The sequence below is a fragment of the Phaenicophaeus curvirostris genome, chromosome W (genome assembly GCF_032191515.1).
Source record: "Phaenicophaeus curvirostris isolate KB17595 chromosome W, BPBGC_Pcur_1.0, whole genome shotgun sequence".
In the NCBI taxonomy this organism is placed as follows: Eukaryota; Metazoa; Chordata; class Aves; order Cuculiformes; family Cuculidae; genus Phaenicophaeus; species Phaenicophaeus curvirostris.
The window spans coordinates 529,378-543,359 of NC_091430.1; the positions used below are offsets into that span (position 1 = coordinate 529,378).

Genomic DNA, 13,982 nt, shown 5'->3' on the forward strand with positions numbered 1-13,982 from the left:
TTTTAGAGTTAAGGCTTATGTAATTTCTGAAATAATGTTTAACTGATGCGATGTTCTGTATTTTTTCATGATATTTGTAGGGAAATAACATATACCCATTAGTACTTATATTCAATGGTTTGAAATGCCTCTAAATTCACTTTTCTAATAAAGACTATTAGAAAGGTAAAATTAAGCAAAGTTGAATCTGACCAATATAAATCCATATTTAAGAGTTTATGTTCCAATCCTAGATATAATGGCATAAATTCTCTGAACAAAAATGGTGTCTACATCTGTATAAAGCTCTGATAAGATTTAAGTGCTGTTTTGATTATGAATGTCCTCTGCATGTCTCCAATTTACTTTTACTCAGAAATGTACAAATGATATTTTTACAGCACAATGCTAGTACCATTCTGCACTGTAATAAATTTTTTTCTTTTTAAATAAAAACAACAAATCCCTACTCAGAAATAAATTGACATTTACATTCTTCTCTTAAAAAAGTAAATAAAATAACATTATAAAATATGAATTAACTGTAAGAAATACGATACAATTACATAGATACATTTCAATACAGCATATTCAGTTTGCCAAAAAGTAATGATTACAAAGCCAATATGGATGCTGCCATATATACATAGATGTATATACAATGATTATAGCATTCATAATTGCACTACACCTACAACCAGTTTTTAATTGTAAGGTATTTTAGGAGCAACAAATCTCAATTTCTCTTATTGTTGTTGTTTTGGAGTTGGAAGGGTTAAGGATGGAAAACATATCATTAGTTTTTGTTGTTAACTTTCTTACTCAAATAATAAGTCATTCTTTTTCCACCTCTCCTCACTGCTGAGAGACAGCAATTTCTGTGCTAAAGTGCATTCTAGTACTACTTGGCACTGTAGATTGTAGGCAATCCAATTACATCTAACCTTTGAGTTCTATGTAGCTTGCTAGTAATCATGCACTGTTCAAAAAAACAACCTACAACTTTCAATCTAAGGTGGTCATCAATGTGTGCTACATTTTTGTTGTTAAAAATTTGTGTGTTTAAATTACAAGAGTGATTTTCTCACTGTTTCATTTGCATTGAATCTTTTTTAAAGAACATCAAGAGAGACTATTTCGCATGAAGCATATCAAATGTCTGTGAATCAGTTAAGAGGCAATCTTATCAAGAAAGGTTCCTGAATGTGATCCCTCATCAATAATTTCATGCTATATAAAGGTGCTTTGATATTACTACTGAAAACATTGAATACAATCTCATTCTCTCTCTGACATAAGGGGAGAGTTAAACTGTCTTCTATACATATATATCTAGTAGCATATTCACTCACATTGTTTTTGGAAAATGGAACACTTTCTAAAAAAGGGACTATATGAAAGTATGTTTGTTTATCATTTGGCAGTTGACTCAATCAGATCAGTTCCCAATCCATCAGTTTGGCGTTTCAGTTGGTATCTTATGTTTTAAAAATATTGGTTTTATAAAAAGTCAGATTTGGCAAGATTTTATGATATGATATGAAATTCTATGATATTTCATGAACATCCCAGGTTTGTGTCTTTATTTCATTGCTGTCTTCTATGCATAATTATGAACTGTGAAATTATGGTTAAATTCCAAATCCATACACAACTACTTCTATTTTGCAATCCCCATATTCTAGCCTCAGAAGTTAAGACAAAATTAAAACACGTCAAGAAATTAAAAAAACGTTATCAATACTTTTGATCCTTCAGAGAAAGTACATTCTGTAGAATTTGAATGACTGATAATTTCAGTTCTGATGATAGCATTTTTCCTGATGAAATCACTCAATAGAAAATATTTTACCAAGGAATGCAACTGGGAAAATGGACATTGTACGTTTAAAATCATAAGGGGGAAAGAAGGAGGGAGAGAGAAAGGGTCAGGGAAAGAGGAAACCAGCTTAATTTTGCTTCAACTGCAAAGAAAAGTGTTATCCTCTGTGAGTGTATGGCTGAGAATTTCAAACATGTTGAGTCACAAGTTTTGCCTAAAAAATAAGAAAATGTACTGTGAAGGTATTTCAGCATCTTTTGTTTTTCCTCCATATAGTTTAAATAAAAACATAATGTTAACTAAAAACTTTGTGGACATTCACAGAGTCCAGGCTGACAATAAATTAGCACTATACAATTTGTTTTCACAGATAATAGTCCCTCTTGTGTATCTTCAATCATGCAAAGGCAATCTTGGAGGGCCTCCTAGGCACAGTTAGACTAGGTTGTACTCCTTCAGATTTAACTGTAGAATTGTGTCCTTGACAGCAGCAAAGACGAAGCGTATATTCTCTGTGTCTGTAGCACATGTGAAGTGGGAGTAGATAATTTTGTCACTGTCTGGATTCAGATCTACAAACATCTTCAAGATGAACTCTCGTGCTGCTTGTGCATCCCGTTGTGGTCCTGATAATTAAGAAGAGAAATCAGTTTTTCCTAAAGTCAATTCAATATTTGAGTTTCTTTAGGAGAGGGAACCTTAAGAGTAGAAAACAGAAGACAGACTTTATCTGTGATTCGCGTATAAGATAGGAGGGGAAATTTTTTGATAATAAATACTACCATATGCTATTTTTTCCCAGTAGGAACCGCTAAAAATTAAAAACAGAAGGAAACTCTAGAAGTTGATCATGGAAGAGCTTCTTTTCCTGCTGATTATCCTCTTTCTTCCATAAGATGTTTAAAATAGAGACATGAAATAGATGATCTATAACTGCACAAAATGAACAACAAAAGAAATAGTTGCTTTATACTAATAAATATTTTTAAAAACTTAATAGAATTGGTCCATTTTCTGTCTATATCTACTATATTTAAACTATACTTATGTAAGTTCTTTTAAAATGTAGCATAATCAAGATATATCCTAAACTGGTCTGACACTGTCTTCAATAGAATTTCATTTACTTTAGTGATAATAAAATATAGATGCTTGCTCGTTGAAGCTGTTAAACTGCAAAAAGCTAATGTTCTAACAAAACAATTATCTAAATTTTATATAGCAATCCTATTAAATCTAAATTAAGTCTGTAATTCTCAGAAGAACAGTAAGTCTATGAGTCTACGTAATCAAACTGCATGTTCTACTTTACACAAGGCAGAAGGCAAAAAATAATGACTTCCTATCCAGAACCGTGAGGATTTGTTCATGTCCACAGCCAAAAGAGCACACAGAAGCAGGAACCTAAGCAACAAGCTATTGTTCCCCTATACTGCCATTCTGTTCCAGTGCAATTTTCATAGGCCGTTATTCCCCTGTCCTCCTGTTTCTGCAATGTGGGTTTTTACAAAACATGTATGTTTGCTGTGCCTCCTCCTCCTATCTCCTCATCAGTCCTGGTCTTGTTATATGACAACATAAATATCAGCACTCAGCTGTTATATAGTTCTGTCTGTCCTTCAGTGGTTATAAAATCTGTACTTAGGGGATTAGTGTGTGCCCACATAACTTTCAATAACTACACAATGAAACTTATTTTTAATATGTAAATAAAATTACAAACATTTCTAATTTGGATAACTGAAAAAAATAGGTAGTAAAGGAAGCACAGAAGGAGAACGTGGTTCTGCAATATCCTGGTGTATGAATATATATGCATATATACAGATACATACACAGACTACACAATTGCTGAGAAAAACATACAAACAGCTAATAACTTCTCTGGGGTAGGATGGAGAGGACTTCAAACTTTTTAAAATTTCTAAACACAACAGATACTAGCCTTTAGCTTCAGCACATATTCTATTAAAACAGCAGCAACAAGAAATTTCACTACTATTCTTTTTCTCTTAATAAGTTTAAATATTAGTAAAGGAGGCTCCTAGACTTTCAAAGACAATAATTTCTTCAAAATAAGCCATTTGTTGTTTTAATGAACTTCCTAGAAATTTGTTAAACAGCTTTACAGCGTGTAGACACAGGTAGGGTTGTCCTTCTCAAAATCTGCTGCACTATTCAAAGCCTGTATCCAAATTTTGCTCATCTAACAACATGTCTGCTGATTATCATGTAATTAAAATTGGTTTTGACTGGGGTTCAAGTACAGAAAACTGAGGTTAAAAAGAAAGTTTTCCACCTCAGGTATTTAGAAAAAAGGGAATGAGTCAATGTTAGATTTACAGTGCTAAGTGGTTATAATCTAAATAACCTAGGAGGATCTGTTCCATGATCTCCCCAGGCACAGAGTTGAGGCTGACAGGTTGCTAGTTCCTGAGGTCATATTTTCTACCCTTTTAAAAGATGGGCACAATGTTACCCTTCTTCCAGTACACCTATGTTAAATGCTTGTCCAGCCAAAACCAGACAAAATTCACGCAGAATGGCTGAGGTTGAAAGGAACCTCTGGAGATCATCTGGTCCAACCCCACTGCTCAAGCAGGGTCACCTAGTGCCAGTTGCCCAGGACCAAGTCCATAATGCTTCCAGCCTTAATCAAAAAAAACCCCAACAAAACCAAATAAACACACACATGCACAAAATAAAAAAGAAGAGTATGTCAGACACCGTGTAAAAATGAGAAATGTATTTTTATGCAATTTTAGCCTTATACTTCAGTTCAAACCCTTACCCCAACTTATGAACAAGGACAGAATATGATGTTACTCACCTAGAATCAATAATTTCACATGAAATGTACAGCCATCCTATCCACAATTAATGGAAGCATAAAATGAAATCCTAGCAATGTAGAAAATCCCACAAGATTTCAATGGCTTTAAAAATTTGAAATATTAAAAATTGCTATTTTAATCACTTTTTCCTTTTCATATATTTAGAAAAAACCCACACATGACCAGCAAGCCATTCAACTACAAATGAACCATTTGGAGTACTAAGTACAATTTTTAAAGAAGAAAATGTGTGCAATTAAGAATGAATGATAATCTCTGTCCTAAGAACATCTAAGCAAATTATGGGCAAGGCTTTTGCATTTTGTCATTACTGCAGTGTAAATGGGACATGAGCTCTGGTGACAATATACTTACCATCATACTCTGGGAAATAATCAACTAAATGGGAGTACATAATTTTCTCCTCCAAGAGATCTTTTTTATTTAAGAACAGAATGACTGAAGAATTCTGGAACCATGGATATGTAATAATTGTCCTAAAGAGTGCTTTGCTTTCTTCCATTCGATTCTGAAATAAAAAAAGAGAGACAAATTTATGTGATCATGAAAATAATTTTTAATTTTTTTAAATCAATCCATGCAATTTCATTTTATCTGATAAACAGATCCATTTCGTGCTTTCCAACTTCTTACCGAAATGTAAGTTTTAACTGATTAATTTACAATTCATAGGTATGTGGTAAATTGAATATGCAGACAGTTCCCTGTTGAAAAGTCAATGACAGAAGCATAATTATTCTTTAAAACATGGGTCACGGGCATTATAGCTGTAACAGGTACTGTTTTAAATACTGAATATGTACAGTTATGATCAGCCAATAAATTAGTTAGTACTGAAATGCATGTGGTTCAAGGCAAAGACAAGTGTACAACAAGACATAATAATCAAGTTTTAAGAACCTTTCCTGAACTTTAAATGCAAGTTATCCTTAATCTTTTGAAAGACATCAGCTTTAAAATAGTTCCAGGTAAATTTGGAATTTACTCTTTGATAATATGAAAATGTTTCCCCAAATCAAAGTTTTATGACATAAAATCTTACAAATGGTAAATTTGTTTCTAACATCATTGGGTTAGCCTTTACTTTAATTGCTTCTAAAAAGCATTTTGCATTATAGTAGAAATGTAAGTAAGTGAAGCATACAGTTTTGTTTGTAAGGGCCTTCTGACACTGTAAAATGCTGTTTTGATACAATTCTGAAGAACTGTTAGATTGACAGGATGCAGTTAATAAAGAGTTGGAACAAACTGAGTAAGGTAGTATGAATTAACTCTATTTCTTTCTTTATTTGGAAAACTCTAAAGCAGGCCTGATTAGCTACCCATGGAAGTTGTTTTAGGAGATACCTCCTGAAAACAACAGTTTCACCACAAAACAGGACTCCAGAGAAGAAAATCAAGGAAGGGAATCCTGCAGATTCTGCTGTTGCTAAGCCATAGAATCATCTGAGTCGGAAAAGACCCTTAAGATCATCAAGTCCAACCATAAACCTAACACAGCCGAGTTCACCACTAAATCATGTCTCTAAGCACCACATCTACCTATCTTTCAAATACTTCCAGGGATGGGGACTTAATCACTCCCCTGGGCAGCCTGTTCCAATGCTTCACCACTCATTCTGTAAAGAAATTTTTCCTAACCTCCAATCTGAATGTCCCCTGGCGCAACTTGAGGCCATTTCCTCTCATTCTATCATTTGTTACTTAGGAAGAGAGACCATGACATATCCTTCCCCCCCCCCCCCCAAGCTGCTGAAGCGGGCTGCTGCTTTGCTGAGTTGCGATGTGGAGGGGGGCCAGATGGAGGTCTGGTGGCCAGTCCACATCAGCGGGCATATCAAAGCCCATCTGTGCAGCAAGGATAAGTAGGGGAGAATGGGCGATTAGTCTCTGCCACTCGTTTGCCTGTCAGGATGACCAAACTGGCACATGGTCACCCCCCTCTCCCACATACCAACAAAGATATGCGGAGATAACTGTGGAACAAAACATGACTCAGAGGTGATCCTCAAAAACAAAAGTATTACTATGAGTTTCTTGTGATGGAAGCATCCTGATCTACGACCCTGGAGTTCTCTGGATTCCTACACACTGGTGGGGGTCGTGCTGCAATCCATTGTTTCTCCTACCACTGGTGCCACCGATAAGATTGGGCCGACTGGCACCCCAGATGTTATCACTACAGAACGGACTATAAGAGAATGAGAGGAGCAAGCACAAATCGGAGCTCCCTCTCAGCTGGCCTGAGACACACCCCCCTTCACCCCCCACATTCCCCCCCCCGCCCCCCCAGAAACTTCACTCGCCTGTTTTCAGAAACTTCACTCTCACTCACTCACCACAGCACTCGCCGCAGCTTTGAGGAAACATCTAAAGACTCTTATCACTGAACTCTGTAAAGGTAATATGGTCCTTTCCAAACCCTTATAGGATGCTAATTTTGGTCTAGCCTTAAGCTTATATTCTTGACTTAGAATTGTAACATTATAGGTAATAAACTAAATGTTTAAATACAATTCTGGGTCCTACTCTGTCTAACCTTGGGGTGTGATAGACCAACATCCATCTCTCTACAACCTCCTTTCAGGCAGTTGTAGACAGTGATAAGGCCTCCTCTCAGCCTCCTTTTCTCCAGACTAAAACAATCCCAGTTCCCTCAGATGCTTCTCATAACACACTTGTTCTCCAGAGCCTTCACAAGCTGTATTGCGCTTCTCTAGACACAATCCAACCCCTCAGTGTCTTTCTCGTAGTGAGGTACCCACAACTGAACACAGGATTCGAGGTGTGGCCTCACCAGGGCTCTGTACATGGGGACGATCACTTCCCTGGTCTTGCCGGCCACACCATTTTTGACACAAGCCAGGATGCTGTTGGTCTTCTTGGCCACCTGGGCCACTGTTGTCTCATGTTCAGTTGGCTGACAACCAACATACCCAGGTCCTTTTCTGCTGGGCAGCATTCTAGCCACTTTTTCCCAAGCCTGTAGCGCTGCATGGCATTGTTGTGACCCAAGTGCAAAAGTAGGCACTTGGCCTTGTTGCATCTCACCCCATTGACCTCAGCCCATCAATCCAGCCTGTCCAGATCCCTCTGTAGAGCTTCCCTACCCTCAAGCATATCGAAACTTCCTCACAGTTTAGTGTCAACTGCAAACTGACCAAGGGTGCACTCATCCAGGTCATTGATGAAGATATTGAACAGGACTGGACCCAGTACTGAGCCCTGGGGACACCACTTGTGACCGGCCTCCAACTGGATTGAACTGTGTTCACCACAACTCTTTGGGACCAGCCATACAGCCAGATTTTCACCCAGTGAAGTGTGGGCCTATCCAAGACATGAGCAGAGAACTTCTCTAGGAGAATGCTGTGGGAAACAGTGTCAAAGGCTTCACTAAAGTCAAGGCAGACAACATCCACAGCCTTTCCCTCATCCACTAGGTAGGCCACCTGGTCATAGAAGGAGAACAGGTTGGTCAAGCAGGACCTCACTTTACTAAACTCATGCTGATTGGGCCTGATCCCCTGCTTGTCCTGTACATGCCGTTTGATGGCTCTCAAGGTGACCTGATCCATAACCTTCCCTGGCACCAAGGCCAGGCTGACAGGACTGTAGTTCCCTGGATCCTCTTTCTGGCCCTTCTTGTAGATGGGCATCACATTTGCTGACCTCCAGTCAACTGGGACCTCCTCAGTTAGCCAAGGACTGCTGATAAACGATGGAAAGTGGATTGGTGAACGCTTCCACCAGTTCCTTCTGCACTCTCGGGTGGATCCTATCGAACCCCATAGACTTGTGTCTTTCTAGGGGGTGTAGCAGGTCGCTAACCATCTCTTCTTGGATTATGGGGTCTCCGTTCTCCTCCTCGTCCCCGTCTTCCAACTCAGGGTGCTGGGTACCCAGAGAACAATTTGTCTTAGTATCAAAGACTGAGGTGAAGAAGGCATTAAGTATCTCAGCTTCCTCCTCATTCTTTGTCACTAAGTTTCCCCTCTCATCCAATAAAGGCTGGAGATTCCCCTTAGCCCTCCTTTTGTTGTTAATGTATGCAACGTTCCATCAGAAAACTCATAGTTTTGCTATAAGTGTATTTTCACTTCGTATTACTTTACATTTTAAAGTGACCTGCATAAGAATGCAAATTGGAGCTCTAAAAAAAATCTCCACCACCTAAATAGTTTAATTATCTTGTATCACCACAGAATCTTTAAGCAATTTATTAAACTTAAGAGCATGTTGGAGTGGTGAGCGAGAGAATATTGACAAATTTATGGATGAAGAAACTAAGGCAGAGAAGGAAAATCTGATTTTTTTTTTTTTGCAATCGGTTGCATTGATTTCAATGGTGCAAGACTTTCATTCAAAAAGGATAAAACCTGAAATATTAACAGAGTTGAGCATAAAACATAAGTCCTTAGGTTAATTGTTAAAGTATAATCGTGACCATTCCATTTATAACTTTATAATATATAGACCTAATAACAATAACATAGTTAAAACTAGAGGGGTTTCAGAGGAGAGGAAAAAATGAAGGAATACATGTCTTCCTCACCCAATTGCTTCAAGAAATAGCCTATTTCAGGTGCAATTGCAAAGGTTGCAGATAAAAACTAGTGAATAACTAATATACAGAAATGTGCAGCTGGCTTCAAAGCTTCTCAGTGCCTGACAGCCTTTCACAGCAGTCATGCCAGTCTTTACAGCAACCTCCCTTTGACAGTAGCAACGGCTTGTTGTGGCTCTCTAGGCACCTGGCACAAGGAAAATGAGCAGTAGAACCACTGTTTTTACCATTTCCCAAGATCTCTGTTGCGCTGGAAATATCTGCAATTACTTCAATTCCTTTTGCAATTACAGAAATAAGATAAGTAGCATAATTTATAATAGTTCGGCTCTAATGTAAAATTCTGAGAAACAGCTGAAACAGGCTAAAAAAGCATTTAGAAGTTGTATGAACTGGTATCCAGTGAAGGGAAAAGCAGCAGTTCTCAGCTAAAAAAATAGTGCTCTGAGAGAAAAGAAGGGGTACAATATTAATATGGTTAAATACAGAAGCACTAGTGGATCATTTCACGCATAACTAAATGTTCCCATGTTCCAAGAGGAGGTGGATAGAGACTTACTTGGCCAATTAGACACTCGCAAATCTATGGGGCCGGATGGGATTCACCCAAGCCTATTGAAGGAGCTGGTGGATGTGCTTGTCAAACCCCTTTCCATCATCTTCCAGCAGTCCTGGAAGACTGGGGAAGTCCCACTGGACTGGAGGCTGGCTGATGTTGTGCCCATCTACAAGGGTCGCAGGGAGGACCCAGGGAACTACAGGCCTGTCAGTCTGACCTCAGTGCCAGGGAAAGTCATGGAACAGGTGATATTGAGTGCTATCATGAAGCACATGCAAGAGAACCGGGTGATCAGGCCCAGTCAACATGGGTTCATGAAAGGCAGGTCTTGCCAAACTAACCTGACCGCCTTCTATGACAAAGTGACCTGTCTACTGGATGAGGGAAAGGCTGTGCATGGAGTCTTCTTGGACTCCAGTAAAGCCTTTGACACAGTTGCTCACAGAATTCAGCTTACGAAACTGTCAGCCTCTAGGTTTAACAAGGCCAAATATCGGGTTCTGCACTTGGGGCACAACAACCCTATGCAGTGCTACAGACTTGGAGAAGACTTGCTGGAAAGCTGCCTGGAGGAGAAGGACCTGGGGGTGTTGGATGACAGCCGACTGAACATGAGCCAGCAGTGTGCCCAGGTGGCCAAGAAGGCCAATGGCATCTTGGCTTGGATCAGACACGGCGTGACCAGCAGGTCCAGGGAGGTTCTTCTCCCTCTGTACTCAGCACTGGTGAGACCGCTCCTCGAATACTGTGTTCATTTCTGGGCCCCTCACCACAAGAAGGATGTTGAGGCTCTGGAGCGAGTCCAGAGAAGAACAACGAAGCTGGTGAGGGGGCTGGAGAACAAGTCTTACGAGGAGCGGCTGAGAGAGCTGGGGTTGTTTAGCCTGGAGAAGAGGAGGCTGAGGGGAGACCTCATTGCTCTCTACAACTACCTGGAAGGAGGTTGTTGAGAGGAGGGAGCTGGCCTCTTCTCCCAAGTAACAGGGGACAGGACAAGAGGGAATGGCCTCAAGCTCCGCCAGGGGAGGTTCAGGCTTGACATCAGGAAAATTTTTTTACGGAAAGGGTCATTGGGCACTGGGACAGGCTGCCCAGGGAGGTGGTTGATTCACCTTCCCTGGAGGTGTTTAAGGCATGGGTGGATGAGGTGCTGAGGGACATGGTTTAGTGATTGATAGAAATGGTGTGACTCGATGATCCTGGGGGTCTTTTCTAACCTGGTGATTCTATGATAAGTTTACAACAGGCACAGCTTTTTGGCTTATTGAACATTTATAAAAATATCGGATATCGGACAGTTGAAATGGGCACAAACCATATATGGCATTTATAGACAGATTGAAGGATGCACTCGACAAGCGGGTAGACAACCGAGCAGTTACAGAAGCCTTAATTTTGCAATCAGCGATGAAAAATCCTACAACAACAGCTGGGATCAAGCACAGCTTGTGACTGCTGCCCTGACTGTACACTGGGACAGATAGACATTCTGTTATAGATACGGCAAGGAGAGACATTTTAAGAGACTGCCACACACTATGCCAGGATAGAGGGCCTAAAATCTGCCCTCGGTGTGGAAAGGGTAAACATTTTGCCAGTTGGTGTAGATTAAAATGGGATAAGAACAGGACAGTATCGTCGAATACCCAAGAGCAAAGCTTGGTTTGGAGGCGCGTACTGACACTGATGCCTCCACAGCAAACAGCAGCTCTCACCTCAGAGCAAGAACCAGAGGCAGCACTGAGATAGACGTGATCACCACCATCGCAGTAGTGCTGCAATCGTCTGCACTTCACACAATGCCGCTGAACATAAAAGGACCATTGAGGGGTGGCTCTAGTGCCTTGTTATTAGAGTGATTATCAATAATTCGGTTGGGAATCCTTGTTTTACCCGGGGTCATAGATGCAGATTTTACTGGAATAATTCAAGCAAGGGTATGGGCGCCATCTCCGGTGTTCTTCATACCAAAAGATAGCCGGATAGCACAATTAGTTTTGTTCAAAGCAGCTGTGTTCCAAGCTGACTCTAGAGAGCCTGGCTCACAAGCTTTTGGGTCCACAGGAATCCCTGAAGTACATTGGGTTCACTCCTTACAAACTCAGCATCCTATGTTAAGGTGTACATTAACCTTGAAAGGGGGGAAGCCAGGATATATTATCTTGGACGGCATGATTGATATGGGAGCAGATGTTACAGTGATAACTCATGCCAAATGGTCTGACACCTGGCTGTTAAAAGTCGTAAATGCATCCTTATCTGGAATAGGCAGAACCACTACATCATTTCAAAGTGCAAATAACATACAAATCCAAGGCCCTGATGGCAAAACAGCTGTAGTGCAACCCTTTGTCTTACACGTTCCACTAATTTTGTGGGGAAGAGATGTGGTAAGTGCAATGGGAATAGGTGTTGGAATCATAGATGATGGGCATTTTTTACTGGGGCCACTGCAGGAAAACGCCCAATCATACCTTTAATATGGAAATCGGATACGCTAGTATGGGTTGAGCAGTGGCCCCTATCTAGTGAAAGACTGGGTGCATTGCAAAATTTAGTGGAGGAGAAAATAGATCAAGGGCATATAGTCCCAACCAATAGTCCTTGGAACACACCTGTATTCATGATAAAAAAGAAATCGTGGAAATTGTGAAAAATTAATGAAGTAATTGAGGATATGGGAACATTACAGCCAGGGTTACCTTCACCTACCATGATTCCAGCTGAGTCGTATATAGTGGTGATAGACTTAAAAGACTGTTTTTTTACCATTCCATTAGATGAAAAGGACGCCCCACAATTTGCCTTCTCAGTACCATTGATTAACGTCCAAGAACCGGTAAAGCGATATCATTGGGTAGTTTTACCACAGGGCATGAAAAACAGCCCCATGATTTGTCAAACCTATGTAGCAGGTGCATTGTCTGAGGTCAGAGTTCAATGTAAGCACTTGAATACACTAACATATCATTATATGGAGGATATATTAGTCACAGGATCTGACATAATTCAATTACAATGATAATCACCAAGGGAAAAAGAAGTGTTCAGTTATTAGGCCAAGATCCGATTATCATTTATATTCCAATGACAAAGGAATATGTTAAGTGGTGCATGGCAAATAGTTTGAATTTACAGGTAGCTATAACAGATTATCCAGGAAGTAGAATCATAGAATAACCAGGTTGGAAGAGACCCACTGGATCATCGAGTCCAACCATTCCTATCAAACACTAAACCATGCCCCTTAGCACCTCGTCCACCCGTCCCTTAAACACCTCCAGGGAAGGTGAATCAACCACCTCCCTGGGCAGCCTCTGCCAGTGCCCAATGACCCTTTCTGTGAAAAATTTTTTCCTAATGTCCAGCCTAAACCTCCCCTGGCAGAGCTTGAGGCCATTCCCTCTTGTCCTGTCCCCCGTTACTTGGGAGAAGAGGCCAGCACCCTCCTCTCTACAACCTCCTTTCAGGTAGTTATAGAGAGCAATGAGGACTCCCCTCAGCCTCCTCTTCTCCAGGCTAAACAACCCCAGCTCTCTCAGCCGCTCCTCGTAAGACTTGTTCTCCAGCCCCTTCACCAGCCTCGTTGTTCTTCTCTGGACTCTCTCCAGAGCCTCAACATCCTTCTTGTGGTGAGGGGCCCAGAAATGAACACAGTACTCGAGGAGCGGCCTCACCAGTGCCGAGTCCAGAGGGAGAATAACCTCCCTGGACCTGCTGGTCACACCCTTTCTGATCCAAGCCAAGATGCCATTGGCCTTCTTGGCCACCTGGGCACACTGCTGGCTCATGTTCAGTCGGCTGTCAACCAACACCCCCAGGTCCCTCTCCTCCAGGCAGCTTTCCAGCAAGTCTTCTCCAAGTCTGTAGCACTGCATAGGATATGATATTGATATCCATTTACCCATTTATCCAAATATTGATACCCATTTACCAAGTCATAAATTGTTTTCCTCTCTGCAAACATTACAAATAGAACTGAAGCCCTTATGTAGAGAGCGACCAGTTGACGGCCCTACAATATTTACTGATGGCTCAGGAAAAACAGGAAGAGCAGTACTATCGTGGAAAGAAAATGGACAGTGGGCAAATAAAGTGTAGTGTATATAATAGAAGGATCAACACAAACAGTGGAATTGTATGCAGTGGTAAAGGCCTTTGAACAGCATCACAGTCCTTTAATTTAGTTACAGGTTCACA

The 13,982-nt window shown here is 40.5% G+C and overlaps 1 protein-coding gene across 1 annotated transcript in view; it reads right to left on the bottom strand.

Moving 5' to 3' along the window:
• Positions 1-659: 659 nt before the first annotated feature.
• The window catches only part of LOC138732944 (guanine nucleotide-binding protein G(q) subunit alpha-like), a 99,212-nt gene continuing 85,889 nt past the window's right edge, over positions 660-13,982 (bottom strand). Inside the window, exons 6-7 of the mRNA XM_069879749.1 lie at positions 5,011-5,164; positions 660-2,427 (exon numbers count right to left, since the gene is read on the bottom strand). Of these exons, the coding sequence (XP_069735850.1) occupies positions 2,237-2,427; positions 5,011-5,164 (345 nt within the window). The 3' untranslated portion in view covers positions 660-2,236. The remainder of the gene's footprint in view (positions 2,428-5,010; positions 5,165-13,982) is intronic.